The sequence below is a fragment of the Podarcis muralis genome, chromosome 8 (assembly GCF_964188315.1).
Source record: "Podarcis muralis chromosome 8, rPodMur119.hap1.1, whole genome shotgun sequence".
Taxonomy (NCBI): domain Eukaryota; kingdom Metazoa; phylum Chordata; class Lepidosauria; order Squamata; family Lacertidae; genus Podarcis; species Podarcis muralis.
This window is the reverse complement of record NC_135662.1, coordinates 50025622-50039612: the sequence shown is the minus strand read 5'-3', so window position 1 is coordinate 50039612 and position 13991 is coordinate 50025622. Positions and strand designations below refer to the sequence as shown.

Here is a 13991-nt window from a genome sequence, read left to right as displayed (position 1 = left end):
CAACTGTATAATTATTATTGTGGTAGGTGCAATATATCAGCTTCAGATCATATGGCTGCAGCATTTTTCAAAGAAGACTATGAAGTCATGTGTGAGAGAGGCTCTAACTTTAAGTTATTTAAATGTATCATAGTATAGTCCGCTCATAAAAAAACTGAAATGCACTGCTAACTCAATCTGAATCATATATCTTGTACAGTATTATTTTTTTCTGTGCTAACCACAAATACTTTAGGTTATCCTTAAGAATTAAAGGTTTTTCTCAGCATAAATAAAAACAAGGCTGTTTATTCTTTTAGGAAAGAAAAGCTTGACACTATGGACATAGCCAGAAGCTCTTTTCACAACTGTACAAAGATTCCTTCCCTTTCACCTTCATGCTATCTCAAGAGCTGGGTGTAATCAGACTGACAGTGCAATCCTATACAATGGCACTGAGATGTAAGTCCCATTGAATTCTACAGAAACTAGTCGTGCATAAGTGGATATAGGATTGCAACCTTAGTTACTGCAAAGCACAGTTTTCAAATATATGGAGTCATGTGGAAAAGTAATAAACAATGGAAGTACTTACTCTGGTTCAATAGTTCCATGCTGAGGTGTTACTGTCAGACAGTGAGCAGGCCACGATAGCTCAAATGTCAATGACCTGTTTGAGTTGTTACTTATTTGTGCATGTTTAGTAATCGCAGCGCCACCTTTTGAGATAAGAATTGCATGAATTCTCAGTTATCTTATAATACATTTAAGTGCTATTTACAAAGCATTAACAACCGTATCAATTATGCAAATGATACTTCCAAATTTACACATGCAGTAATGAATCAAAGGCTTTTACATAATACAACTATAGGAAAAAAGCATGTATTACTTTACTGATATCTAAATAGTGGGTTGGGAGTTACTTTGGAAAGTGGAAACTTTACAACCACTGACTAGACTGCCAGCAACTGATTTGTTACCAACATTGAAACAAGGAATCTTTTACTTCCTTGTAACAAATTAGAACTACAGCCGTACCTTGGTTCTTGAACGGAATCGGTTCCAGAATTCCGATCAACTTCTGAAAACATTCCAAAAACCAAGACGCGGCTTCTGATTGGCTGCAGGAGCTTCCTGCACTCAATCAGAAGCCGCGTTGGACGTTTGGCTTCCCAAAAATGTTCACAAACCGGAATACTCACTTCCGGGTTTGTGGCATTCAGGAACCAAAACGTTCAAGTCACAAGGCGTTCCAGAACCAAGGTATGACTGTAACAAGGAGATCTGTAAAACACAGAAAATCCCACTGAAAGTTTCTAGGTAAGCTTTTGAAGTCATCTCTACTACAGAAATAAATTTTCTTAATTCCAGAATTTATGCATCATGATCAATTCATCAACAGAGTTCTATATACATGGAGAAATATTCCCAATCCCAAACAAATTCAGTTTATTATTGTGCCTCACAGTAATACTATCTATCACATAACAATCCTAAGAAATGTATAGGTTACAAATATCATGGTGAATATTTTTAACAGTTCTTGAAATGTGTGAAAATAACATACTTTGAGAAGGAGCAGTGAGAATTAGAAATTCAGGCTGAAGAGTCCAGTTTTCCTTGGAAACAAGCTTCTTTTCATCAATGCTATCAGCATTTGATGACAATGCACAACCATGAGGTCCTTTAACAGGTAGTACATCCAAAGTCATATTGGATTTCTCAGGAACACCAGGTCTATGAAAGAGAGAAAGAGCAGTTCAACACCCAATACTGGGAAACGAGACAAGAGAAGCAAATATCAGAGTATAAAACTTGCCTTCTAAAAGAAAAGAAAAAACCCTTGCCTTACTTAGCCTTAGCCAGAGTTTCAGACAGATAAAAACTGATAAAAAGCAACTAAACGTTAGCAGATGAATTTAGTATTCTGAAAATGATTTTCAGTTCCAACATAACCTTTCCCCTATGTATTACTCCACAGGAATCATATCAACACCCACAACCACCAAGAAAGATTATATACAGTCACTGAAGTAGTCCAGTCAGGTAACTACACATTATGACCTAATTTCAGAGTCTTTTAATTCTTGTTTTTGTTGGAATATTCAAAGTTTACCAAGGTAGAGGAACTGCTTACCAGTATTTCAGAAAATACTAAAAAATGACAAATAAAATTACCTCTCTAGTGCTACACGATGCACTGAAGATGGCTTGATATCGAAAGCAGAACTACTGAAGGCATTAACCGCTGAAACAATAATCCTTCTCATGTTCATGAAAAAGTACTGGATATCAAACGAATGTTGCGGAAGATCATATACTAGAGAAGACATTTAAAAATCAAAAGCAAAGCTGGATTAATGAAACAAACTGCAGTATTTACTGAAGATTGGTGACTAATGACAGACTAATCAACTGGGTTATTACCGTCTTTACATACAGTAATTGCATTCCTGGACCTTTGCAAATTCTTTAGAAGTTAAAAGAGAAAATGGACATAGTCCATCACCAGCCTCCCAGCAGATACACAAGGTAAGTAATTCCCACTGATTTCAAATGGAACTTCCAAATATGTACATTTCGCATAAAAGCTAATGTTGTAAAGGTGACATGAATGATGCAAGCTTCAGAAAAGTATTTAAAAGTTATAGCTAGAATTAGAGCAAGATCAAGCAACTACTGCTGCCAAAGGCAGATGAAAAGGGAATCCTAAATAGCATTGGAGGAATGACAATGGGAGTTGGGAGGGAGGAGAGATTTGCTATGGCTGCATAGTTGATTTCTCAACCAGTATTGGACAGTGAGATGGGCTGCTCACTTGACTTCCAGCAGGTCACATAGGTGTTGCTTCCTGGGAGGGTAAGGAGGCTGTGAGGTCTGGGGATGTAAACAGCAGCAACGTGATGGACCAAAGGTCAGGTGAGAAGCACTGCCCCACCACAATATCCCCTACTATCAACCATGTTAAAAACAACCCAGCTCCACTAGCACCTGCATGATGATAACCAGATTGCAAGAATATAATCATAGGAATAAGGGAAAGTGGTAAAGGTAAAGGGACCCCTGACCATTAGGTCCAGTTGCGGACAACTCTGGGGTTGCAGCGCTCATCTCGCTTTATTGGCCAAGGAAGCCGGCGTACAGTTTCCAGGTCATGTGGCCAGCATGACTAAGCCGCTTCTGGCGAACCAGAGCAGCGCACGGAAACGCCATTTAGCTTCCCGCCAGAGCGGTACCTATTTATCTACTTGCACTTCATGCTTTCAAACTGCTAGGTTGGCAGGAGCAGGGACCGAGGAACGAGAGCTCACCCCATCACGGGGATTCGAACCGCCAACCTTCTGATTGGCAGGGAAAGTGGTAGTGAAAGCTAAATTTGAAATACATGTAAAGAATGGCAAGAAATCAAATATACAAACAAGCAGATATTCTCAGGGTGGTCAAGCTTACCTTCAGTCACCAGCTCTTCCCCAGGGAATTCTTCATCAAACTTTACATTTATCACAGGATTATTAGCAGGAAGCAGTTTTTGCACTTGCTCTGGATTTTGCTGTACGGCTCTGAGTAGACAATTGAGAGTTTTCAGGTCTCAATGTTATGAAGAAGCATTTAACAAAGACACTAAAATACTCTGTAAAGCATTCAATCCAATTACCCCATTTTAAAAGCATTTATGCACTGCAGTGTGCTTAGCAACTACATCTGATCAGCTTCTTATTCCCAATGATAAACGTAACAATTTGTCAGGACTCAATCATCCTTCCACAAATGTGTCCAAAAGTTTCCTTCCAGCAATCATCTGCCCCAAATGTCCAGTATGCTGGTTAAAGAACCACACAGAGTTAGAACTCTGGAAGTAGAATCTTGCCTTCCACTGGTCTGTGGAGAGTCCAACTACTACTGATTTGTCTGCACATAATAGAGGACAAAGGGGAGGGGAGAAGCAGCACTGACAATGACCACATATAATGGCCTGCTACTAATGACAGAGAAAGTTTATGGGCCCACAAAGATTGTGCCCAGCAAGCCCAAATTAGGCGAGATAATAGGAACTACTTTGGTTATGTTGCAGGGAAGAGAGAAATACCTACATATTTTTGTTTCCTAGATGTACTGCTCTTACATGTTCATTGTGGGATTGTTGGAAGTTAGCAGCTTGTTACGAAGAATTTGACTACCATGCACAAGGGGGGAGGGAGCAGGACTAAAAACAAAGGCATTCTAACACCCTCAAGTGCTAACCTGCCATAGCCAGAAAATGAAGCAAATCTGAGTGCTGAATACAGCTGCATATTCCAGTCTTTCCCAAACCTTTTACAAACAATGTATTTTACAATAGGGGATTTTATAATCGAAAAAAGTGAACTTGTTCCTGTTCTTGATACCAGTGACTGTTGATCTTTGAACACAGACAGAGTTGGCTATGTTATTTACCCTATTTTTCGCTCTAGAAGACGCACCCGACCATAAGACCATAAGACCATAGTTTTAGAGGAGAATAAGAAAAAAAATGTTCTCTCCCTCTCTGCTCAGCGCCTCTCCAGCAAAGCGGGAGGAGAAACAGAAGGGGGTCCGTTTCTCCTCCCGCTTCACTGAAGGGGCGCTGCACGGCTTTCCCTCTCTGCGCAGTGCCCCTTCAGCAAAGTGGCAGGATAAGCGGAGCCCCTCCCATTTCTCCTCCCACTTTGCTGAAGGGGCGCTGCGCAGAGAGGGAAAGCTGTGCAGCGGCTCTCCTGACTTCAGCGAAAGCTACGCAGCCTGCATTTGGTCCATAAGACGCACACATTTCCCCTTACTTTTTAGGAGGGGAAAAGTGTGTCATATAGAGCGAAAAATGCGGTAATAACCACTAATACAGAGTTTTCCAAACTTTTCATGTTGGTGACACCCATTTTAGACATGCATCCTTTCACGACACAGTAAATCATTAGCAACTGGAGGTTAAATTAACCCCTTTCCAACCCCAGGAGGAGTGTGGGGAGCATTTGCGTGACACAGCCGACACACCAATGTGTCACAACACACAGTTTGAAAAGCTAGAGGAGTTCGGAGAGGTGGCAGGGTTCAAATTAAATAAGAGTAAAACAAAAATAATAAGCAAAAACCTGGATCAGAAATTAATGGAAATAATTCAACAGCAAACACAAATAGAGGTAGTCAAAAAAGTGAAATACCTCGGTATTTGGATAACACCTAAGAACATAGACCTATTCAAAAATAATTATGAACCGACGTGGAGGGAAATAAAAAAAGACCTGGAAATCTGGGGAAGGTTGAGACTGTCATTTTGGGGGAGGATTAACACAATCAAGATGAATGTTCTACCCAGGTTGATGTTTTTGTTTCAAACTATCCCTATAATTAAAGGAAGTCGAATTTTTAAAGAGTGGCAACGAGTGCTTTCGAGATACATCTGGCAGGGAAAGAAACCTAGGACTCAGTTTAAATTATTAACAGATATAAAAGAAAGGGGAGGTTTCGCCTTGCCGGATGTGAAGTTATACTATGAGGCGGTCTGTCTATGTTGGGTTAAGGATTGGGTAAAGTTAGAGAATAGGGAGCTACTGGATTTGGAGGGTTACAACAATAACTTTGGCTGGCATGCCTATTTGTGGCGGGATAAATGGAGGATTCACAGGGGATTTGGAAACCATATTTTTAGAGGACCATTAATTGAAATCTGGGAAAAATATAAAAATTTGCTAGAACCAAAAACGCCACATTGGCTATCACCTCTGGAAGTAATGTGTGTAAAGAATATAAATATGAGAAGTAACTGGGTAAGATATAATCAACTAATAATTAAAGAAGAGGGTAAATGGAAGGTCCGACCATACGAGCAGGTTAAAGAGTATGTCTACGACTGGTTACACCATCTCCAGGTGAACCAGATGTTTAGAAAAGATCTTAAAGAAAGAGGTTATGAAGAGAGGGAATCCAAGTTTCAGACAGAGATTATAAACAAAGAAGAGAAAATTGTTTCGAAAATGTATAGGATACTGTTAGACTGGAGTCTAGGAGACGAGGAGGTCAAATGTGTGATGATTCGCTGGGCACAAGACGTAGGGCACAGTATACTATTTGAAGACTGGGAGAGACTTTGGAAAGAAGGATTAAATTTCACGGCATGTACAATGATAAAGGAGAACGTATTGAAGATGTTCTATAGATGGTATTTAACACCTATGAAACTATCAAAGATGTACAAGGTGGATAACAAGTGCTGGAAATGTAGGGTTAGTGAGGGCTCTTTCCATCATATGTGGTGGGAGTGCGGAAAAGTGAAGCAGTTCTGGGAGAAAATTTATATAGAATTAAAGAAGATCTTAAAATATACGTTCTCAAAGAAGGCAGAACTCTTCTTATTAGGTATGTTAGGTCATGAGATAAAAAAAGAAGATTGTAAACTAGTGTACTATGCAGTTACAGCAGCAAGAGTAATGCTGGCCCAGATGTGGAAAAGACAGGAAACACCAACGGTAGAGGAGTGGAGATTTAAACTACTAGATTATATGGAAATGGACAGACTTACAGGCAAAGTAAGATACACAAGAGCCCAAAAATTTACCAAGGACTGGGGTAAATATGTAGATTATCTGGAACTTATCAGTCAAAGGAAAATAACGCTAAAGGGATTTAGAGATGCACTGTAATAGAGTATGGGTTATTGTTTGAACTTAATGGGAGTACAAACAAGGTATAAGAACGGTATATATCAGGAAATATATACAAAAAAGCATAATGACAATATATACTAGGAAATGTGTAACTCAAAGTATCACTTCGAATGATTGTCGGGAAAGCTAAAGGAAGTCCGGAAAGCGATAATCCAACAAGGAGTAAATGTGAAAATTAAGTTTCTGTATATATACTTTCTATTTTTATTTTTGCTTTCTTTATTGGTGTATGATTGTGTAGTCTTATGTTTATGTGTTTATGTGTGTGTATATATGTTTTCTGGCTATTGTTCTTTTTGAAGTAAGTAATAAAAATTAAATGGGGGGGGGGGAAATAGAGAGTGAAAAATGTGGTAATAACCACTAATACAGAGTTTTCCAAACTTTTCATGTTGGTGACACCCATTTTAGACATGCATCCTTTCACGACACAGTAAATCATTAGCAACTGGAGGTTAAATTAACCCCTTTCCAACCCCAGGAGGAGTGTGGGGAGCATTTGCGTGACACAGCCGACACACCAATGTGTCACAACACACAGTTTGAAAAGCTCTGTACTAATATTTAACAGCCAATATCAAAACAAACTTTTATTCTTTAAATATCCATTCTAACCATCTGCTTCTTATTTCTTAAGAATAGATAATAATGAATATACTTGTTATTTCTCAAAAAACATTTAGCCTTACCTGCGATACTGCTGTCTCAAAATTTCATCTCCATAGACAAAACAAATTGTAGACAACACTGGTGAATTACTTTGATCTTCAGTTGAATTAAATGTTACTGTAACTTTCTGAGAGGAAACAGTCAAATTTTGGTAAATTAATTTGTGGCACAATGTTTGAATTATATGTAAAATCACAAAGCAAGATTTTATGGCACATTTTTGGGTGGTGGGGGGATGTTAACAGCTTACACATTTTATAGGTCTTGCGTAATATATATATTGTGGCTTTCACATTACCTGCTGTGAACTTTCCTGAAGAACAAACTTTTCTGGGGAAACTCTCATCACATTTGGATCCATAACAATTATTTCACTCGAGTTCTTAAAGCACAGTGCTTTCACATACGCAGCCCGACTCCCCGTGTTTTGTACAGAAAAAGAAGCCTGTCTTGTTTTACCATTCAGCCCCGCTATATCATTCAGCCCCACTATGTATCTATTACAGTGTTTTTTAACATCTTCTAATCTCAGATTGCTATTTCCTCCATATCCATACAATGGTATCTGAAAGAAAGAAAAACGTACATTTAGAAAAATCAGAATTGAAATAACCTTGCTCCCAATTTCATTATCCCCAACTTTAATATTCAAAACAATCAAAGAATTCTAAAATTCTTTAAAATGTTCATATGTAGCACACCCTAAAGACCAAATGATGGAAAAGCAGGGTAAAAGTAGCTTAAGTAAGCAGAATAATGACTGGTTTCTGATGTGTACGAATAACAGGATCTTTACAGGCAGGAAGATGCAAGTTGAAGGAAGTTGGCTGTGTTGGGAAGAGCTATTTCATGGTGCCCTGAAATGGTTCTTCACAAAGGCGTCCCTCACCTTCACCACTGAGAAAAGTGAGGAAAGCAAGCTTCTTTGGGAGCTACTGAAATGCTTTTGAACTGCTAGGTTGGCAGGAGCTGGGATAGAGCAACGGGAGCTCACTCCATCACGGGGATTCCAACTGCTGACCTTCTGATCGGCAAGCCCAAGAGGCTCAATGGTTTAGACCACAGCGCCACCCGCAGAGTACAACAAAATCGGGGGGGGGGCAGCAGGTTGGTTACCCCTGACTTAAGACATTGAAAGGCCCAGAACACGAAGAAAAAGATATCCAAAGTGCAAGGCAAAGGAGTTACTGCGATGTGGAGAGACTCTGTACCACTCTTAATATCAAGAAAACTACTGGAATACAAAAAATAAAATCCAAGGAGGTTATAGTGGTCCTAATGAAATAGGATCAGTGTAAAAAGTAACTTACAGTGAACTTGATTCCTAGTTGAGATAGAAGACCAAGCTGTTTCATTTCAAGCTTTGCACACATACAAGTTAATCGAGTTGGTGTAAACATTAGGCAGACAGAATAATCATGTTTTGGACGGATCTTAATTTCACAATTATTGTACACATGTTCTCCAAGTTTCAACTGCAAATACACAAGAAAATCCACACAGCAAATTACTTTAATTCAGAAAATTAATTTAGAAGAGTTAAGTTAACCCTAGTAATAGGGTTGTCAAATTTGCAGATGACACAACCGTGATTGGGCTCATCCCTGAAAGGGAGGGTGAAACGGATTATAGAGATGAGGTAGAGCGGCTGACAGAGTGGTGCAGAGCTAACAACTTGCTCATAAATACAAGGAAGACAAAGGAGCTTGTGGTGGACTTCATGAGACAGAAGAGCAATGTCCAGCCACTTTTGATTGATGGGGTCTGTGTGGAGAGGGTAACAACGTTCAGATTTTTGGGCATTGAATTACAAGAGGATCTGTCCTGGAGTGTCAACACAAGGGGGCTTGTGAAGAAGGCGCAGCAGAGACTGTAGTTTTTGAGAATTCTAAGGAAAAACCATCTTCCGCAGAAACTGCTGCTTGCCTTCTATCACTGTGCCATTGAGAGCGTGCTCACTTATGGCTTATGTGTGTGGTACGGAAGCTGTACTACCCAGGACAGGATGGGGTTGTGCAGAGTTGTTAAGGCAGCAGAGAGCATTGTTGGCTGCCCACTCTCCACCTTAGAGCAGATTTATGCCACAAGGTGCCATAGGAAGGCACTGGACATAGTAAAAGATCCATCGCATCCTGGTCACTGTCTCTTCGAGCTCCTGCCGTCGGGATGGAGATACAGGACGATGAAGACAAGAACGAGCCGTCTTAAGAACAGCTTCTTCTCCAGAGCGATCTCGGCCCTGAATGGGAAGCCTGGACTTTGAAAGTCATCTAATCTTCCTTGCTGTACTATACTGTATTGTTTTAATTAGTGTTTTTATGGAGCAGTCAAGTAATTTCGTTATCCCCGAGAGGGGGTAATGACAATAAAGATTTATTATTATTATTATTTTAATGAACAGTTTAAACCCAAATAATTTGCTCCCATAATTCTGTGACCTCAGAGGTATGCCATTCTATGGAAATGCTGACATAGTAAGAATAAGAGTTTTTTATTTTATACTATTTTATTTTATTTATATACTACTTTATTTTATTTATACTATTTTGCAACGTTTTCCATGCACAGAGATAAATCTCAGTACAGGAAGAATGTGTAAATGGCTGAACTGATGGCTCCATTCAATTTGGCACCCTCTTTAACTTTCTTTGCACTTCCTTCTCTCCCTTTCGGATCCCCCACCCACTCACATGAAATTAGGATGATGGCCTCATCCTGTTCTCCATCCCTAGTTATAAGAATCTTAAGTTTGGTTATTTTGTTTCAAATTTGTGGTTTTAAAAGCCGTTGAATATTTTCTACTATAACATTGCTCTGTGAAATGCAGAGTATGTTAAAGAAAAATTCAAGATTCTTAAGTCTGATACAACAAAACTAGCAGCAAGCACTGCTGTAAGGGGGACACTGGCATAACAAAACCAACATTTCAGAAATTTAAAATTTGAAATCATATCCACTGTACTCTCCTGTATGTGCTGATAAAGTCCAACTGAATTGGATGAGATTTACTCTGAGGTAACTGTGTACAGGATGGCAGACTAAGAATATACCATTTGAAGGCTTATTTCAGTAAGAAGATTAAAATAAAACCTAGCTTCAGTTTCAAATACCAAGTATATTTGAATCTGAATTTATATAAACAGTTTCAGATTTGCATTACTTACTTGAAAACAGTCCTGATCTTGACCCCTTATCAGCAATCTTAACTGCTGGGTAATAGATGGAGAGTTATTTCTCAGGATCAGTTTCTGCTGGCTGAAAAAATATAGAAATCTTTAACGTTTCATAGTAATTTGCTTATATTTATGAACAGTTGCCATGATAATCCACCAAGAATTACCGCATGGTAAATCCAAGGTGATTTAGTGTAGAATTAGTTGGTCTAGCTGTACACCTGTGATTTTACTCAGTTATAAAAGTGTTATTTTCCATAATAATACATAATAATACCTTATCAACAGTCTAAAGTTTTGGCTATTTATGTACAGCATGTGCTTGCTTCTAAGTGTACAGCAAAGGTGCAATGCTGAGAAGGCAGGCATATCCAACAGTAAATTTTGTGTGCCATTCAGGGGTCGCTTTTTTTCTTTCTTTTAAAAAGGGTTGCCAGCTGCCAGGTATTTTATCTATTTACAGTGGTACTTGCCCACAGGAATGTACTGGATGAAGACCAATATACTGAAGCTCGGTAAGGACAAGACAGTGACACTGTAGTCTCCCACACATCCCTAAATGCTGCTTCTGATGGTCATTTGGAATAGTAAGGGATATCAGCAAACCTGACTGTGGACATGGCAAAGACAGTTCTGCTTATGCAGGAACTCCCTGGATCTGAGCATCACCATGTTTGAACAATGCATTGCTGGCAACCCTGATTTGAATGGGGGTTGCATTCTAGGTCATCGAGTATGTTGGCAGAGTGTGCATAAGAGCACCCCGCGCTCTTCCGGGTCTGAAAATGGTGCGTGCTTTCAATGCACGCAAAATGGGAGTTGCCTGTTTTTTTATAATCCTGAATGAAAATTGATTCACGCTTTATGTACCACCAGCAATCATGACCTGCATATCTTTTTTTTCTTGGTACTTACACTGTTCTGCCAAGCTGTATACCTCCCCATGTCAGAAACTGCTTGTTAGCTAGGATGGGGGGAACGTCTGAACTGGGGTATTTCTGTACCAAAGGTTTGCTCTCCACCGCAGTCACTTCGCCTTTTACAGTCACTTTATATTCTGGCCCAGATGGCAGTACCAAGATTTTTAAAACACTATTAAAATAAAGCATCAAGTTAGAAGTTCTGTAAAAAGAATTTCTACTTAATATCATTGGGCCAATTAGGTCGCATTACCTTTCAGCATTTTTATAGTCCTTTGGAGAAAACACAACAGTCACTTCTTGTTCTTCCCCAGGTATAAGAACCAGGTCCTCTGGATTGACAGAAATGCCGCTATCTGGCTCAAGTGCCTGGAAATGAATAGTGTTACTTCAAGATGTCATCCTTTGATCCTCAGGTGACAATGGTAGCCAGGTAGCTCTTCGTCTCCACTGGTTGCTACGCAAGATATATTTCCTAGAGAAGCTGAATTTTGCCCCATACAATAATGCCCTAGTTGTATCCAAATTACAACACATAAGCTACCCTTCACGGAGCTGCCTTTGAAGAAAATTTAGAAGCTCCAAGTGGTGCAAATGTGAATTACAGTGTTGTAACCGAAGTCCTTAGTTAGATCAAATTATATGTCAATTATTCTGTCTGAACAGTTATAGTTTCTGAGCTCAATTCAAAATGCTGACTCTAAACCACTTCATAGACATCAGTTAAGATACATGCATAGTTACCATGATTTCCTAAGCTGTAACTCACAGGGAGGATCTTAGCAGGAATGCTGAGATTCTCACCAGGATGTGCCAAGGGTTATGTAGCATCCACATAGTGCAAGAGCTTCCTAGTGGCCAACCATGTGGCTTTAGAAATAAAATCACATTACTAACCCAGCCCCCTACACACATAAGTAGATGGTGCTATGCCAGAACTACTTGAGCAACTGTCTTCCTTCTGCCCAGCATAGCAGCAACATGTAAACGGTGTCTACTATTTCTCTTGTCTCAGAAGCAGGCACCAGGGGATTAGGCCCTGTACTCCACTTTCCACTGTGGGTGAGTCCAGTTGACTAAGTCCAGCTGACAAAACCAAGATGGAAACAATGACCCCCTCTGAAATTGTGGGTAAGAGTGCAATATCGATTTGCACTTTAAAAATTTTGCCAGGAAAGAGTGAATTGGACTCTTTTTCTATTATGTACTGATTAAGTTAGGCTGATTTGGTTGACAGTAATTTCAGAACTATTCCTTGGAAAAGTAAGGTAACCTACCAGGATTTTCAAGTCAACTTTAATATTCCCAGCGTTCTTTAATGGCAACTGCTGCCTTGTTGATAATCCCATCCTCGCAGACATATATAAAGTCTAGAAAAAATAGGTTTCAAGTGATAGTTAGAAGTGAAATATAGAAAGAAATAAGCTGTATCACAAAAGATGGTTTTGGGAAATGTACCTGTAGGCCTTTTGGAGCATATATCCTAGGAGTTCCAGATCTTGCATGCAGAGGTATACTTAAAATTTTAGCAGGCTCTGGACAATCAACCTCCACATCAATTCTTGCAAAATACTCATCTGCAGGGCCCAAAGAATCTGAATAAAGTAAGTGCAAAGAATAGGACTGATCAAGTGTAAAATGTTATGATTTGTTCTAAAATGAGCTTTGACACCAAGTATTATCAACATTTAACCACCCAACTCAAATTAGAATGTTTCTGGTGCTATGGTAGTATTTTACATCAATATTGGTCTGTTTAAGCAAAGCTCTCCATTTCAAAATGCTACAACTGGCCTTCAAAGCAGCAAATGAATAGAAACAGCAATAATGAAGTACATCCTAAAATATATGTTGAAGCAGGGCTTCTGCATACCTCAAAGGTGTTTCAGCATGCAGAGTACATCGTACAACTGGTTGAAGTGATACATTTTTGGCTTCCAGCCTCAACAAAAGATAGTGACTCAAGGTAACATGGACCAGCTTTTGTGCAAAGTTTTGTGCATGCTTGACATGCCTCACATTAAAAGGCATGCATTACAATGAATGCAAGGGACAGAACAGCTTATGGCACATGCTTATATACATTTCGTAAGTGCTTGCCCATTACTGCCTGGCCCAGAATGTCCATGAAACTTGAAATCCTAGCACATTGCCTTCTTTAACCTAGGTATGACACGAGTCAGCACTTGCAGACCTAAGCATGAAAATCTGCAAACAGGGATTTGGTATGTTAACGTTTATGCAAAGGTTCAAACATTTTAATGATTCTTGAATATCTAATGTGAGAGCTATTCATCACATGGCATGATATCAAATATCACAGACCTTAATTTGCTAAGCAGGTGTAATTTGCTAAGCAGGTGTTACTAAAAGCAAACTTTCAGCTAAGCATTTAATGATAAATACTATTTTGGCACTTTTCTGCTTGGGTCTCCAAACACATGAGCCTTATTCACATGATACTTTGTTCATTTAAATCTAAAAAAAATTCTAACTGTGAAGAGGATTGAAAGTTCTGAGTAGCAAAAGCTCTGCATACTAGATTTTGAATATTGGTTGGACTCATGAAT

At 39.2% G+C, this 13991-nt stretch overlaps 1 protein-coding gene across 1 annotated transcript in view; it reads right to left on the bottom strand.

The window, feature by feature from the left end:
- CEP192 (centrosomal protein 192) overlaps positions 1 to 13991 on the bottom strand; it is a 67764-nt gene that overhangs the window by 9127 nt on the left and 44646 nt on the right. The window contains exons 36-47 of the mRNA XM_077933625.1: positions 12880 to 13016; positions 12699 to 12791; positions 11675 to 11790; positions 11417 to 11593; positions 10493 to 10583; positions 8639 to 8803; positions 7627 to 7893; positions 7349 to 7455; positions 3433 to 3542; positions 2161 to 2302; positions 1550 to 1719; positions 575 to 698 (exon numbers count right to left, since the gene is read on the bottom strand). Of these exons, the coding sequence (XP_077789751.1) occupies positions 575 to 698; positions 1550 to 1719; positions 2161 to 2302; positions 3433 to 3542; positions 7349 to 7455; positions 7627 to 7893; positions 8639 to 8803; positions 10493 to 10583; positions 11417 to 11593; positions 11675 to 11790; positions 12699 to 12791; positions 12880 to 13016 (1699 nt within the window). The remainder of the gene's footprint in view (positions 1 to 574; positions 699 to 1549; positions 1720 to 2160; positions 2303 to 3432; positions 3543 to 7348; positions 7456 to 7626; positions 7894 to 8638; positions 8804 to 10492; positions 10584 to 11416; positions 11594 to 11674; positions 11791 to 12698; positions 12792 to 12879; positions 13017 to 13991) is intronic.